Below are 16,092 nucleotides of genomic sequence, written 5' to 3'. Positions count from 1 at the left end.
GGTTTGCTGTGCTTTGAATGAACAGGTTTCATCATATGTCAGTTGGTCTTCCAAACTTTTAAAACACTTTCAGGAAAGTGACAAAGGCAAGGTAATTCTGTTGCCAGCTTCAGTGATGTAAATGCTGGTGCAAAATAAATTGTATTGTGCCTTCCAATTTACTGACAGGTGACCGACAAACATGACATCTAGAGTGGCATCTATTGCCACTGTAATCTGTATTTCAAAGATACGTCTTATTTTAGTTTTCATCAATTAAGCCCCTGAAAGATAAATAGATCCTAAACTTTCAAGAAATACCTGGTTCTAACTACTAAGTTTTTTTTTTTTTTTTTTACTACTAAGTTTTGGGGAGGATAACTCAGAAAAATGGTTATTAAATACTCAGTTGCCAGGAAAAATACTAATCTGCCTTAGTTTACTTTACAACAGCATACTTCTATTTGCCGTGAAATATCTTTATAGTAAACAATGAAACTTTCATAATGTTAAGTCCTAATCAAAAATCAATAATGCAATAATTCCCACATAGTTTGCTTTCCCACAATACAAAATCTTGGAGAAGAGCTTAAGGAATTGCATATTTCCATGTGAAATACAGCTATATTATACCACTTTGATGTTTTATTATACCATGTGGCTTTACTTTATTGAGGAGGATGAAGAATAGATTAGGGATGGGTAGATGATGACATCCATGTCTGATTTCCTGTCAGAGAAAATTAGATATTGTTAGATCTGTTTTCAGTCTAATATCCTGATGGACATTTTCAGCAAAATTTTTTTTTAGGAAAGCAGCACAGGAATTCTACTGCAAGGTATTAATAGGTACAAATTTAAGATTTTTGGAAATGAATGCAGTATTATCCTATAAATATCTTTTTAAAAAGATAAGGAAGGTAGTGAATGGCCTTAATTATGGCAGAAAAAAGTTACTATTTGGTTCCTTGGTTGAAGATATGATCAATAACCAGCCTAAAAGGGAAATATTTTGCTCTCCAAACACCCATCCTGTTGTTTCATTCATTATGGTACTCAGTTGCAAGGGTATTAGCAGAGGATTTAAAAAAATTATGTAACTCACAATGTATTTTTTCAGTCATTAATCACTGAACACTTACTATGTGTCAGACACTAAAGCCCTCTGAAGATGAAATGCTATGGAAATAGTAATAATAAAAAATTAAAATAGTAATAACAAAAAATTAAAAATGCAAGTGTTAATATTATTAATCTTTCAAGATACAGGTCAAATGACAGCACTCGATTTGCTATTCTCTTCTCTGCTTCTACACCTTGTACAAATATTTTTGTCCATGTTTGTGTACCTACCTACTGAGCTCCCTAAAGAGGTAGAGACCTTTGGGTTATTCATTTTTGTATTCTCGAGAGCCTAACATAGGGTTTTTGCTACAGATCAAGCAAGGGGTTAGTAAATGCTAGTTGAAATGAGGGAATTAACACAGTACTGCATCATTTAGTATTCAGTTAAGAAGACAGTTGTCCAAACACTAAATTTCTTTCTTAAAAGTAGTTACTGTAATGCAGTTGCTGTCTTGTTATCCCAGAACTTGAATTACCATAAGAAGTTGTTAATTCATATTTGATTGTATGTATTCTATTTCAAGATGGTTTATCATCTAGCAAAGTCTAATAGAGCAGATTCAAATTTGCAAAAGAAATGAAACCTGTATAGTCTCTAAAAGTTTGTAGGCCCTAGAAGTTCACGTTTAATTTCGATGAAAACAACTCGCGTCCCTTCCATCCAATTGCTTGCGACTGCCTTACAGATCTTTCCCTTTCCTTTTTTCCCACCCTTTCGCCCTCCGGAAAGAGCCGAACACACAAGAGCTTCCCAGTCTTCCTCCGCCCCCTTGCGGAAAGAGCCGAAGGCAGAGCACGGCGCCGAGGTGGAGCCGCCTCAAGCTCGGGCCCTTCCGGACCACCCCGGCCTGCGCTCGGAAGAGGAGGGCGCCTTTGACTTGAGCGCTTCGCCCCCGCGCTGTGCCCTCTGTCGGCGGCGTGGGGCAGCTGTAGCAGCGTTGGCGGCAGGAGGCGGCGGCCGCGTCGACGTCGACCCAGACTGGAGCGACGTTTAAAGAAGGGGCAGAATCAACGGGGAGTGCGGCTTCTTCTTGTTGGGGGACTCCCAGCCTTCCGCGCGTCCCGAGGTGGAGAAGCGGCGGCGCCGCGAAGCAGGTGAGGACCCGGCCCCAATCCGGGAGGGGGCGAAGGAGCACGCTTGCCTTCTCCGTCCCTGGGCCGCGCCTGCGTTTGCATTCGCCTCACTTGAACCAGGAAGCGGCAGAGTCGGAGGCTCCGCTCCTCCGGCTCTTTCTTTGTGTGGGCCGGGGAGTGAAGGAGGGGACGAGCCGCGAGGGCGGCGGCGCGGTCCCCTTCGCCGTTAGGGGCCGAGGGGCTGCCGGTGCCCTGGGTAGGCCCCGGGGCGTGGGGAGCCCATCACAGAGACCCGCTTGGCTTTTCCCTCGCCCCTCTCACTGCTTTTTTGTGCCTCTTTTACTCCCCCAGCCCCTACTTTGATTTAGAGCTTTTCTGCCGGGCCCATCCTCCCCTTCCGTCCCCTTCCCGGGGCACAACAATGCCGCCTGCTTCGCTTCATCCCCCCCCAACACCCCACCCTGCCTTTCACCACCTTCTACTTTCCCTGGTACCCCATATTCCTCCCGCCTTCACTCTGCTGTTTGTACCTCCATCTGTATTTGCAAGAAGCTTGCTTTGCACGTGAATTGGGGTTAAAAACCTCGGTTGCAGCTGGCAGGGTCCATATGGGGAAGAGGGAGGTGGAGGAAGGGAGATGAGGTTCAGCTGCCGCAGGGAGCCGCGTGTCGGTTTGTTTCACTCCCTCGCGGATGGCTTTTATCTCTTTTCCACCGTCACCAGCTCCTCCAAACCGGCCCTTGGTCAGGGGTTTCACAGTGATGTGGAATGGCTTTTCCACAGTCGAATAGCAGATCTTCGGGGTGGGTTCAGACCGACTTGTGCTGTCCCTGGGCCCACCCTGACGGGGAGGAGGGGGACACATAAACGAAACGAAACCGAGTCCCAGTGTCACCTGGACACGTACATTTGACGCATTTCCATATTGGAAGAACCCGTGTGCAACTGACAAAAATTGCGTGCCATTTTCAGAAAACCTGTCTTTCCACTTAAAATCGACTTCTGTCGAAATGCCCGTATTTCGGAAGCCCTGGTTTTTGGCAAACTGTCCAAAGGTCACCCTTTCTGATGATGAATACTTTTATGGTAACCTGAAATTCCTTGGTACTGTTAACATGCAACACCTTCTAATAATGTTTTAAATCTTTGATTTTTAGACTTTTTGCCTGCTGTTTGTTCTTAAGGTATCATTTTGAAAAATTTAGAAGGTATTTGAGACAGAATTGCCCTCCACGTGTATGTAACTTAAGCATTGTGACATCTATACCTTTTTGGTAACTTCAAAGGGAGAGAATATTAATAAAAATATTTCTTCACTAAAATTACTTGTCAACTAATTGTTAATATATAATATCCATGTATTAAAATATATCCATATATAATCATATGTATGGATATTATATGTATATTTAATATATGGATTTTTTTAAACTTTGGCCTCTTTGTTACTGGAAATATCTTCTGCAAAGTGCAAAAAATGATGTTTTGCTAGTGCTACACAAGAATGCATTCTGAACATCATCCCCTTTTTCTAGTGTAATCTATTCCAGTAAGTTAATGTTTTCATTTTCACTAACTCATTTGGTGTGAAGAAGTTCTCATACCAATGCACGTAATTCTTTACCAACAAAAATGAAATGTTTCGTGTTTTCTTGGAAGTGGGCATTTAGAAATGGTAAACTTTCCTTTTCCTTTGTCATATTTTTTCATGATAGTGTCTGTTGACTTCACTTGGCACTGTTTAACATTCCACCTCTGGAAATTGTAAAGATGGAGAGATGAGGGGAAGGGACAAGGGGATGAAGAAAGAGGAAAGGGTAAGAAAGATGTTTAATAGTTTATCAAGATGAGGCACCCCAATTTAAATAACAGAAAAATAATGGGACGTTGGGAGGTAATAATTGTCAGTGTTTATAAATGTCATTGGCTCCAGGGTGTAGATTCTGCATATATTCTTAAAGATTAGTTAAGAGTATGAATTTCAGACACAGTATTGCACGCACTGAGCTTTTCTGACATTTAAATCATTTACAGAGAAATAACTTCTGTGTGTTCATGATGATTTTCCTTAATTTTGACAGTTAAAAATCAACTCTTACCTCTTCTTGGAGAGAAAACCCAAAATTGGGACTAAGAAAATTAATCTTTAAAAATCACTTAGTGGAGATGCATGTATCTAATATTCAAAAGAAGGTGACTATGGAGATTACTGTTCAGGTCTCTATAACAGTGTAAAACTTGCTCAACTCAGGAGCAAGCCATGAGATTTGACACTTGTTCCAAAAGCCAACCTGTATGAACAATTTCTGTAAAAGCCAAAAAATTATGCCAAACTTTGGTTAAAACTTGAATAAACTAATGACGCTGCAGCTTAAATTCTAAATGATAAGTACTTTTGTTTTTTCTCTCTAATCCTTTCCCATCCCCTCCTCTCTTTCTCTTAAAGGCATGGAGAGTAGAAAACTGATTTCTGCTACAGACATTCAGTACTCTGGCAGTCTGCTGAACTCCTTGAATGAGCAACGTGGCCATGGACTCTTCTGTGATGTTACCGTTATTGTGGAAGACCGAAAATTCCGGGCCCACAAGAATATTCTTTCAGCTTCTAGTACCTACTTCCATCAGCTCTTCTCTGTTGCTGGGCAAGTTGTTGAACTGAGCTTTATAAGAGCAGAGATCTTTGCAGAAATTCTCAATTATATCTATAGTTCTAAAATTGTTCGTGTTAGATCAGATTTGCTTGATGAGTTAATTAAATCAGGGCAGTTATTAGGAGTGAAATTTATAGCAGAGCTTGGTGTCCCATTGTCACAGGTTAAAAGCATCTCAGGTACAGCTCAGGATGGTAATACTGAACCTTTACCTCCTGATTCTGGTGACAAGAACCTTGTAATACAGAAGTCAAAAGATGAAGCCCAAGATAACGGGGCTACTATAATGCCTATTATAACAGAGTCTTTTTCATTATCTGCCGAAGATTATGAAATGAAAAAGATCATTGTTACCGATTCTGATGATGATGATGATGATGTCATTTTTTGCTCCGAGATTCTGCCCACAAAGGAGACTTTGCCAAGTAATAACACAGTGGCACAGGTCCAATCTAACCCAGGCCCTGTTGCTATTTCAGATGTTGCACCTAGTGCTAGCAATAACTCTCCCCCTTTAACAAATATCACACCTACTCAGAAACTTCCTACTCCTGTGAATCAGGCAACTCTGAGCCAAACACAAGGAAGTGAAAAATTGTTGGTATCTTCAGCTCCAACACATCTGACTCCTAATATTATTTTGTTAAATCAGACACCACTTTCTACACCACCAAATGTCAGTTCTTCACTTCCAAATCATATACCTTCTTCAATCAATTTACTTGTGCAGAATCAGCAGACACCAAACAGTGCTATTTTAACAGGAAACAAGGCCAATGAAGAGGAGGAGGAGGAAATTATAGATGATGATGATGACACTATTAGCTCCAGTCCTGACTCGGCCGTCAGTAATACATCTTTGGTCCCACAGGCTGATACCTCCCAAAATACCAGTTTTGATGGATCATTAATACAGAAGATGCAGATTCCTACACTTCTTCAAGAACCACTTTCCAATTCCTTAAAAATTTCAGATATAATTACTAGAAATACCAGTGATCCAGGCTTAGGATCAAAACATCTAATGGAGGGTCAGAAGATCATTACTTTAGATACAGCTACTGAAATTGAAGGCTTATCGACTGGTTGCAAGGTTTATGCAAATATCGGTGAAGATACTTATGATATAGTGATCCCTGTCAAAGATGACCCTGATGAAGGGGAGGCCAGACTTGAGAATGAAATACCAAAAACGTCTGGCAACGAGATGGCAAACAAACGTATGAAAGTAAAACATGATGATCACTATGAGTTAATAGTAGATGGAAGGGTCTATTATATCTGTATTGTATGCAAAAGGTCATATGTCTGTCTGACAAGCTTGCGGAGACATTTTAACATTCATTCTTGGGAGAAGAAGTATCCGTGCCGTTACTGTGAGAAGGTATTTCCTCTTGCAGAATATCGCACAAAACATGAAATTCATCACACAGGGGAGCGAAGGTATCAGTGTTTGGCCTGTGGCAAATCTTTCATCAACTATCAGTTTATGTCTTCACATATAAAGTCAGTTCATAGTCAAGATCCTTCTGGGGACTCAAAGCTTTATCGTTTACATCCATGCAGGTCTTTACAAATTAGACAATATGCATATCTTTCCGATAGATCAAGCACTATGCCTGCAATGAAGGGTGATGGTATTGGGTATAAGGTTGACACTGGAAAAGAACCTCCAGTAGGGACCACTACATCTACTCAGAACAAGCCAATGACCTGGGAAGATATTTTTATTCAGCAGGAAAATGATTCAATTTTTAAACAAAATGTAACAGATGGCAGTACTGAGTTTGAATTTATAATACCAGAATCTTACTAAACTCCTTTGAAATACTAGAAAGTTGTGTTTTGGATGATGGGGCAGGGGTTTCAGAAGATCTGTAAAACAAGGTGCAAATAAGTTAATTTGATCTGCCACATTATCTGAAAGAAGTGTAGTGGGATTTTTGTTCATAATTTTTAGAAGCAAATTTTTCTGAAAGTTTTGACTAGAGGTGAGACCCCCCCTCCCCAAGTATCTGTTTATATAGTTAGTTTTCAGCTCATTTAAAAGGCAAAAATTAAAAGCTTGGAGAGATAGTTTTCTGAATAGAATTTGAAGCAGTCTGAATGTTCTTTGAAAATAACTGGAGTTATTAGCATACCCTAGTACGTCTTACAACTTTCCCCTTCCATGTTAGCACTTTACTGCTGAATTCTCAATTTTCTTAACATTGAGACAATAAATGTGTGTTTTGTCTTGTATATGGCATAAAGAGTAAAGTTTTAGAGTTGTTCTGGAAAATGTCAGAATAAGTCTCTGCTTGGGTTGTGTAATCTGCTAGTCCAAGCGGACAGCAAACTCCTGCTACCCTCTCTCCATGAAAATAGCCATGCAGACAAGTCTCTCATCTGAAGAACAAATTAGATTTAGCTAATCAGAATTAATCCTTGCTTTCATTGCCATAGTCTGTAAAAGACTTTGGTGGCTAGACCACTTTATACCTTTGCAATGTGGTCTCTGGGGGCAAAAAACTAACGAAAAAAAAATCTCTGTAATGGTGGATAGGAGGAGATGAAAAGTTCTGTTGCATGTATTTTTAATTCTCTGGCTACCACATTGTAGAGAATGGAATGAAGATTTCTTTTTTGCTGCTTATGGTTAAAAATATTCCCATGAAAATTTTCAAATTTTGAATCTGAAAGCCACCAAATGAATCTTTATGTATAAATCCTTGTAAATGATAGATTCCATGGGTGAGACTTTACATATTTTGGGTGGGAGGCTACTGGCATATATTTTTAAATGTTCATATTATGTCGAATCTCCAATAGGAAGTCTTTATTTGAAATAGTTGAATCAGTGATCTAGTATTTTCCTTTCAGCAAGATTTGTTAGGTTTTTACCCCTTCTAAAATAAGTTTTATTCCATCTGCAAATTGCTGCAATATTATAGCAATCAGAAACTACATAAGGAATGTTATATAGGCTTGTCAGTGCCCATTTTTCTTGACAACAATAAATACCACTTTTCTTCTTTTTAAAATGACACATATTTAAACACTTAGAAAATAAAGTTAACACTTACTGAAGTGCTAGTACTAAACTGTGCTAGTACTAAAATGAAGCAGGTTGGAACATACATATAGCCTAGCATTTATAACAGAATTGTTGAACGTCTGTCTGTAAATGATTTTTTGTTTTTTTGCAAAGGAAAAAATTGATACTGGAAAAGATTGTTGTGCATAGTTATTAGTCATTTGTAACCTTGCTTAAGTATTTCTTAGTCCAACATAGATATTTTCTTTCTCCTTACCATGTATTTTAAAAAATAGCCTATTTCTTGACTTTGAACTTAAAGCTTTAATCATGATTTCTCATGTATACATCGTTCTTCTGATGGTAAGCTGGATTTGAAGGTAGTGGTTTCAGTGTTTCTTAAGTTGGTAGCTGAGGGTATCAGGCATCAGTACATGCAATAATACAAGAAAAAAAATCCTTTGCTTGCCAAGGGGTAGAGTGATGTGCATTTATCTGTTTTCTGTTCTGTAAGTCTAGACCTTCAAACCATTTGTAAACTAACCCCTGGGAAATTTGAAATTACCTTATAACTTAAGACTCTGTGATCTCTGGAATCACCATATCTGTTTCTTTTTTGTGTAGATACTGATAACATCACTCTTTGACTATAGTGTGCACTCTGAAATGTTCTCAGTGAAAATTTGTTTGAGTTTCATTAATGCTATTTCACCAGTTAGACATAATTACTTCTACCAATGTGAATGATACGGGTGCCGGCAGAGCTTCCAGATCTTTCAGACTCAACTGCTAGGTCAATTAGTTTGTCATAATAAAACTTGGCAGTTTCTACAAGCCTATTATGACAAACCAGGAACTAATTCTATAATGGAAAACTATGCGTTCTGAATAATAGGGATGTAATTATTTGCTGCTGCTGTGCTCTGTAAATTCTGAATATGACATTTAAACTGTGCCTACTAAAGGTATCTTCTGGAGTTTTTTGGGAGGAGAGAAACTGGAAAATTAAATTGTATTTTTGCCAGAAGACTCTTACTTGCATGTGTCTCAGGGTCTTCAGTTTTTCTATAAGTTTCCATATCCAAAGTTCGCAGTTCATGTGAAATACTTCTTTGGGGCAAAAGTCCTTCATTCCTGGTATTTATTGGATTGGAAATCTGTAGCAAGATGCTGTTTAAAATTATCATGTGGTTTTTCTATCTTATACTTAGCTCTCTGGCTCTTGAACTTCCTTTTTGTCTTTGAAGTTAGCTTCAGATTTGCTCCTATGCTAAATTACCTGTCAATATTCTGGATAGGAACTACTTGAAATAGTAATTTGTTAAGAGATATGACAAAATGAAAATGCTTAAACTACAGAAATTTTAAAATGCCATAACAATCTTGCAAGACTAACTTTAAAATATACTTTAAATGATTATTATGATTTTGGTGGTAACGATCCCCCACACACAACTACTATGAAGAAATAATGCCACATTTTTCCCCATTGTACCAAAAAGATAAAAAAATGGTAAACATTGATCAAGGTATTTTGTATTGTCAAGGCATGCATATTCTAAAGAATTAAATGCTAACTTAACAGCGCTGGCTTTCTGGCTGGTCAACCATATGAAACCTTGTCCATTCCTCCCAGTACTGTAATGTTCACACTTGTACAATCTTCCCTGTCATGACTTTAAGTTCTACTTTTCATTAACCATGGCCTGATATTAGTTCTTAGAGCTTCTTGTGGCAAAAATAAAATGATTTAATTCTGATGTTTGAGTGCGTTTTACAAGATTGTCTTTCAGAAATTATATGGGTTTTTATATTTTTCAATTTTTGTAGCAGGAGACTGGAGCTGTATTTCTGATGACAGCATGGCAGAATTTCCCATTAGGTTTTATATGTTGGTTAATCATGTCCCCTTTTATCTTGAACCCTAATAGTCAAAAGTGAGTCAGCTGCTGTCAGTTGCTTTAGAGCATTTGCTGTACTTTTATAGCTACCTTGACACAAGTGGATAAGGAGGAGGATAGTTTTATTCGTTTGAAACATCACAAAAGCAGTCTGAGTTTTCAACATGGCAGTGATACAGATTTTAAGCAACATCCAGTTTATACAGGTTCTGGATTAATATTTTAATGTTTCATGCCCAGTTCAATACTTTAAAGCAGAATTAGGAATAAAGCAGTAAATATTACAAAATGCAGTCAAGATACATATTGGAAATACAAATCCCTTCATTACAGCAAATGTTTTGCAAAAGAGTAAAGCAGCAAATAATTTTTCTAAGGTAACATGCACTTTATATAATTCAATGTAATAAAAGCTGCTCAAATTAAGTGTTACAAAATCTATACTGTTTCAGGTTATTTTGTAAAGTAAGAAAAATACATAGAAATGAGCCATAGAATCTTAACACTTTAAGAAATGTGATAAATGTAGGATATACTGTGTAATGGTGCCTTTAAAAAATTAAATATAGACATTCACTAAAGCCAATGGTCAAGTGTAAATGGCAAAAAAATTCATTGAGTATTACAAGTTGGTATTTGTTTAGTAAGTCAATTGGGTATTAGTCTCTTTGAAATCCAGTAGAATTTTAATATGCTCAGAACTGTAAAAAATCATAGTAATTTTGTATAACACAAAAGGATTATAGTTTTTCAGATTCAAAATCTGGATAAGACAACATTCATGATGCTGAAAGTTAAACTGGATATCTTGCAAACATTTACTGTTAATAATGAGAGAGTGCACTTCTTGTGCCTTGATTCTTGATGGCTGGGTGTCTACAAGGTAGATGGGAGCACCAGCATTTGTCTGCTACCTCTAATCCATTAAGTTGGGAGGTAGCAATATTGGCCGGAAATTTTTCTAGTGTGTGTTCTGTGTTTGGAGAACTGTCTAATTAGGTACCGTCCTGTAGCCCCTGTATTTTTTACGTTATAAAGTTTAGAATTATCAATCTTCCTTTAAATCAATTCTCAGGTTAACATAAGATCACAATGAAGGTGTTCATTCTGAAGTGAAGGCATGGGTGCAAAAGTGTTTTAAACTCATCAGGTTGATGGTTTAAAGCTATGTGTAATTAAAAGAACTGTACAAATAACCTACCACGGTGTGCCAGATGGATTTTAAATCTACCATAACACTTAAGTATTTGTCAAGTTGGCTATGTTTGAGGTTTTGCAGACTTGAAGCGGCATTGTAACACTTTCATAATCTTGAATGCTGTCATGACTGGTCTCAACAGAAAAAAGGACCAGTAAGACCAGTGGTATTAAAATACAGTCTTTTGGGGTGGGGTGCAGGATACGTGCGGATTGCTGGGGTTAAAAGCACAATATTTGAAGATTAAATAGTCACAAAGATTAGTAACAATTCATATCACGACCCAAGAACCTAATTTTTAACATTTTTAAACTCTTAATTACAACCATAAGATTTATATCTCCTGTAGCAAATGTATTTTGTAATAATGCAACATGTAGTAGAACCACTGTCTCCTAAGTGATCTACTTAAAGCATCTCACATGTTGCTGTGATTTCAGTGTTTCCGGAACAATACATCCTGTTCCCCACTACTCAAGATGCAAGAATATTGCCCTTTTCCCCTTTAGGAGGTACCAATAACAAAAGCTGAGCTGAGTGATCACAACAGTCATTTTTACAATACTCACAGAGAAGAAAGGAGTAAGAGATATGGGCAGCCTTTTTCAACATCCAGACACAAGCAAACAAAATCTTAGCCAGAACTGTCTGTATTGGAACTACCGTGTAGCCCCATCAGCTGCGAAATTATCCTTAGGGACTGACTTTAGTGGTAGGGAAAGATAGGACCTATAAGCCGGGTGCTTCAACCTAGGTGCTGGGGTGGCAATCTGCCAAGGGCCTGAGGACAACACTTCTTTACATAAAGTGAAACAGATGGCAACCACACTTCTGCTGAATACAGAGGTGGAGCATAGGGTAATGCAGGTCCAAACACGACAAGCTTCTTGCTGGGCTGGCTCCCCAGCCTTGCTTAGAGAGTGTGAGCTGCCCTTCTTCTGTGCTGGGTTCAGCCTAGCCACCCCTGCTCTGCACTAATAATGAATAAGCTTCATCCCTATCTTTCCCTAGCCTGGCAGGCCATTGTAAAACTTTATGCATAAAAGTCACACTTTAAATTTTGTACCCTACACACTTCCACTGAAGCAGAAATACAAAAGCCACAATAATATCAATAGCCAGCAGGCATTCCTCTTTAGGGACTGTAAGGTGGTGGCTTTTCAAAAGGTGGATAGTAGGGTGGAGAGTAACGGGGCGGTGCACTTGAGGACCACATGTAGCTGGGTGAGGGAGAGGCAGACTGGGGCTCATCAGAAAGTCCAGAGGGAGGGGAGGATGGAAAGACACTGGAATGCTGTGTGATAAAAAGAAAACGTTAGTTTAGGCAGTGAGTTTGCAATTCCCTGAACAGTCATTACTATTTAAAAATGAATATGGGCTAGAGCCTTTTTTCTATTTGGAAGAACAGAGAGCTAAACCTCACAGAGTTAATGAGCATGAAACAGGTGGTTCTCTTAGTCACTCAGACTACAGCCACCTGCAGAAATATCTTGGAGTCCTCCTCTGCAACCCCTTACAGTCCACATCCAATCAATCACCAAATCCTGTTGCTTCTACTTCTGTGTTGTCTCTTGAATCCATCACTACCTTTTCTACATTTATAACTCAAGCCTCCAATACCTTTCCCTTAAGCTATGGCAACAACATCCCAACTAGTCTTCAAAAAGGTAATTTTTGGCCTTGAGAACATTTAATGAGGTTAAGCCATTGATCCCTGGGAAAGTCTTTGCTAAAAGAGTATATCACAGAGAGGTAGTACAGTAGTCAGGAGCCCCTCTCATAGACAGGAAACTAAGGTCAGAGAGGTTAAATAGCTTGTTTGGATCTGGAGTCTTCTGACTCCAAGTCCAACATTTTCTACTCCACCTTAACTGCTGCCCTCTCATCCACAAGTGCACAGTAGGCTGGAGAGCAAAGAGTAACAAAGGCATGGAGGTGAGAATGAGGAACAATGTGTCAGGTTGCAGAGACACTGAGTATTCAGTTTTACTTTGTGTTGTCTTACTTTGGGAAAGGTTGTTAGTCTTTGGGAAAGGAATGGAAATGAAGTTTTTAAAATATGCAGTGAATTGGCAAGAGTCATTTTCCCCTTTCTCTCCCTGGCCTATGTATATCCTTGACCCTAGTGAGTTCCCTGCTGAAGGAGAGTTGGCCTGTTGTGTTTGTTGCTGTATCCTCCAGAGCTCAGAACAATACTTGCCATGTAATAGGTGCTCGATAAATCTTGAATGAGTGAATACAATTTCAGGAGCATAGTAGATGAACTTGGCATGCTTTTAAAAAATAAAACCTAGGCTGGGCCCGGTGGCTCAGCCCTGTAATCCCGGCACTTTGGGAGGCTGAGGTGGGTGGATCATCTGAGGTCAGGAGTTCGAGACCAGCCTGGCCAACATGGCAAAACCCCATCTCTACTAAAAATACAAAAATTAGCTGGGTGTGGTGGTGGGTGCCTGCAATCCCAGCTACTCAGGAGGCTGAGGCACGAGAATTGCTTGAACCTGGGAGGCAGAGGTTCCAGTGAGCCAAGATCATGCCACTGCACTCCAGTTTGGGTGACAGAGTGAGACTCCATCTCGAAAACAAACAAATAAATAAACAAACAAACAAACCTATGTCCAGATTTCTAAGCCTTGCTTGAGGCACAGAAATATCTTCCTTACCACATAATGTTAAGACTGAGAAGAGATGATAGCTGCCATCATCCCCTGCCTCCCAAATCCCATCCATTATTTCACTCTGAGTGAAGAAATGGCAGGGTCATAGAACCTGGAGAGCCCTTAAAGGCAAAACAGCCTGAGGCAGTGGACTCAAGACAATCTAGATTCTTTCCTAAAAACTCAATTTTTCTCCTCCCTCCAAGAAGACACCCTTTGTTAAAACATCAGTATAGTGATTTCCTGATTTTCCATCTTGTACCCTTCAAACTCTCCCTTCCTCCTCCTCTCCCTCCCTCCTGTTCTATTGCTTTCCTCAACTAAGAACTCTCTCTTCTTAACCAGAGAGGGGAACAAAAACCCACCAGGGCAAAGAATCTCTGTGCCTGGGCATGTGGCACTCACTGCCTCTCTAAATCCCACTACAGAGATGACATGAGAGGCAGCAGGCCAGTTTTAGGTGTTCCCAGCCACAGAAGGGAGAGGCAAGTTTCCTGAAGTGAAGCTAAAGGCAGTTCTGTCCTGAGAGGCATTAAAAGGCTTCTGTGGGCAGCAGCTGCTGTGGGTGGCAGTTGTACACTTTGATAATAAAAGGGGGTGGTACAACGGCCCTTGGGTTTTCACTTCTCAGTTTTGTGTTTGAGAAGTATGGGGGGGAGGGAGGCATGATTCTCACTTCCCTTTGAGGATGCTGGGAGTCTTAAGGATAAAATTGAAGGGTTCCTGGCAGAGCTAGGGAGCTAACTGGCTGCAGTCCACACACCCTTGGGGTTTAGTGGGGGAAAAGGCCCACAGTACCACTGCATAGTTTCCTAGCAACAGGCAGGCACCTTGGGAAAGATTTGGCTTTGTCGCAGCTGGGGAGTTGGCCTGGTGTATTCTGGTTCCTGCCTGAGAGTGTGACTTTAATAATGCTGTGGACAGCTCAGGAGAACAGAGCTTTGAATCCTTGTGCACCACCAAGCATAAAGAGCATCTAAACAGCCTACTGCTGGGCCTAGTCAGCTCCAGCTTTCTGAGCTGCTTCTTAGAGGCTGGGGTGACCAACAGGCTGATGGTGCTCAAAGAGGAGCATCTCCCTTTGAGGGACACAGATGGCTTTCCTCTTCCACCTTAGCCTGCCTCCTGCCTGCCTGATGGCTGACCCACACTCTTCAAGATCAATGTGCATTTCCATCAGGGCATGCTTCTCTCTTCAGGAACCTTGTGGGACAGTGACTTCACAAAGAGCCCGGGAACTGGCTGGTGATAATTACTAAATACACTGTATCCCAAGGGTAAAATCCAGCATCTGTTGGTACTGTGCATTCCCTCTCTGTTCTGCCCCCGGAAGCAAAGCTTGGGCAGATGGAGAGAAGAGTGGATAAATGAAAGATTTTTTAAAAAGGGGTGAGTCAGGAACAAGGGAAAGGAGGGGAAGAAAGGAAAGACTTGACAGCGGGGCGTAGGGCTGGTGGTGGGGGGAAGAAAAAGTTGAGTGACAGCAACAACAGCTTTCTAAGGCTCTCAGCAACCTATGCCATAAACTGTACACTCCTAGGATCAAAGCAATCCTTTTATTAAATGGGCCCAATTTATAATGAGTAACTTTTAGTGGCTAGGGTGAAACCTAGTGTACCCTCGTGATTTAATAAAGAAAAACAGAGGCACTTTTGAATTGCATAGGTTGAGACTTTTGTTTTAAGCTTAAACTTGGCAGGTCACCAAATGGATGGGAAAGGGACCATTCCATGGTTAGAGTAAAGTAGGGATACTGGCCCAGTATGCCAGACTGGGAAATATTGCTGGGAACTTTGAGGGGTTTATAAATAGATGGGTTTAATTTCCCAGCAGAAGTAAAAACTGATGCTTTGTACCCTACAGATTTTGGACTACTTGGCTAAAGCTGAAGGGGTGGTGGGTAAATAGTGTAAAGGACAAGAGAAATGAGTGTTGGTAGATGAGCGAGGAGGCAAAGATAGTCTCAGCTTATATCCTTCCTGCTTTGGAGTATGGAGAGTTCCTGAGAATCAAGGACACCCTGGAGCCCAGTGCTTGAAAGAATCCAGTTTCTCTAAGCTCAGCACTCAAAACTTCCTCAGGGCCAGCTGATCAGACCCAAATCCTTGCTCATGTCTGACCACAAGAAGTGTTTCCCAAGCTGCCTCACTGGACAGCTACCCAATAAGGGTATGACTTTGAGGGGTTAAAACAAAACATTATAAGTCTTTTTTCCTCATCCTTCTATTAGCCTCAGGGTCAAAAGGAAGTTGAAATCACCAAACCCAAAGTCACAGAAATAGTCCTACTTGGAAATAACCAAAATGGGAAGTCGTTCAGAAGAAAGTCTAGAAAGGTCCATTTTCTGACTGTAACTTAGGTCATTTTACAATGAGAAGTGCATGAGGGAGCTCTGGCCTTTTGGGGGTGGGTCTGTGCTTCAGGTGGTTTTATTGTCAGATCTGGAGTGCATTTGGTGACTGCTTTTTATTTATCTGGGAATATAAGCAGATGT

General features: G+C 40.2%; 2 protein-coding genes across 4 annotated transcripts in view; one reads left to right on the top strand and one right to left on the bottom strand.

Annotated features, from left to right (window-relative positions):
* The first annotated feature begins 1,838 nt into the window (after positions 1–1,838).
* Positions 1,839–9,605, top strand: ZBTB33 (zinc finger and BTB domain containing 33). Of its 2 annotated transcripts, XM_008019450.3 has the most exons (3): positions 1,839–2,199; positions 3,894–3,995; positions 4,625–9,605. In XM_008019450.3, the coding sequence occupies exon 3, from the start codon at positions 4,627–4,629 to the stop codon at positions 6,643–6,645; it is 2,019 nt and encodes a 672-aa protein (XP_008017641.2). In that variant the 5' UTR covers positions 1,839–2,199; positions 3,894–3,995; positions 4,625–4,626; the 3' UTR covers positions 6,646–9,605. The 2 variants fall into 2 exon arrangements, with proteins under 2 accessions (XP_008017641.2, XP_008017640.2); XM_008019449.3 differs by lacking the exon at positions 3,894–3,995 and having other exon boundaries at positions 1,843–2,199.
* A 246-nt stretch (positions 9,606–9,851) lies between these two features.
* TMEM255A (transmembrane protein 255A) overlaps positions 9,852–16,092 on the bottom strand; it is a 51,935-nt gene continuing 45,694 nt past the window's right edge. For both annotated transcript variants that reach the window (XM_008019451.3, XM_008019452.3), the window contains one exon: positions 9,852–12,238. In XM_008019451.3, coding sequence (XP_008017642.1) covers positions 12,080–12,238 — 159 coding nt within the window. In that variant the 3' untranslated portion in view covers positions 9,852–12,079. The remainder of the gene's footprint in view (positions 12,239–16,092) is intronic.

Source organism: Chlorocebus sabaeus, chromosome X (assembly GCF_047675955.1).
Source record: "Chlorocebus sabaeus isolate Y175 chromosome X, mChlSab1.0.hap1, whole genome shotgun sequence".
Taxonomy (NCBI): Eukaryota; Metazoa; Chordata; class Mammalia; order Primates; family Cercopithecidae; genus Chlorocebus; species Chlorocebus sabaeus.
The sequence above is the reverse complement of the archived record's forward strand: the minus strand, read 5'-3'. Positions and strand labels throughout refer to the sequence as shown.

Excerpts from the sequence above, each read along its gene's own strand:
- ZBTB33 (XM_008019450.3), top strand. The coding sequence starts at position 4,627 with ATGGAGAGTAGAAAACTGATTTCTGCTACAGACATTCAGTACTCTGGC.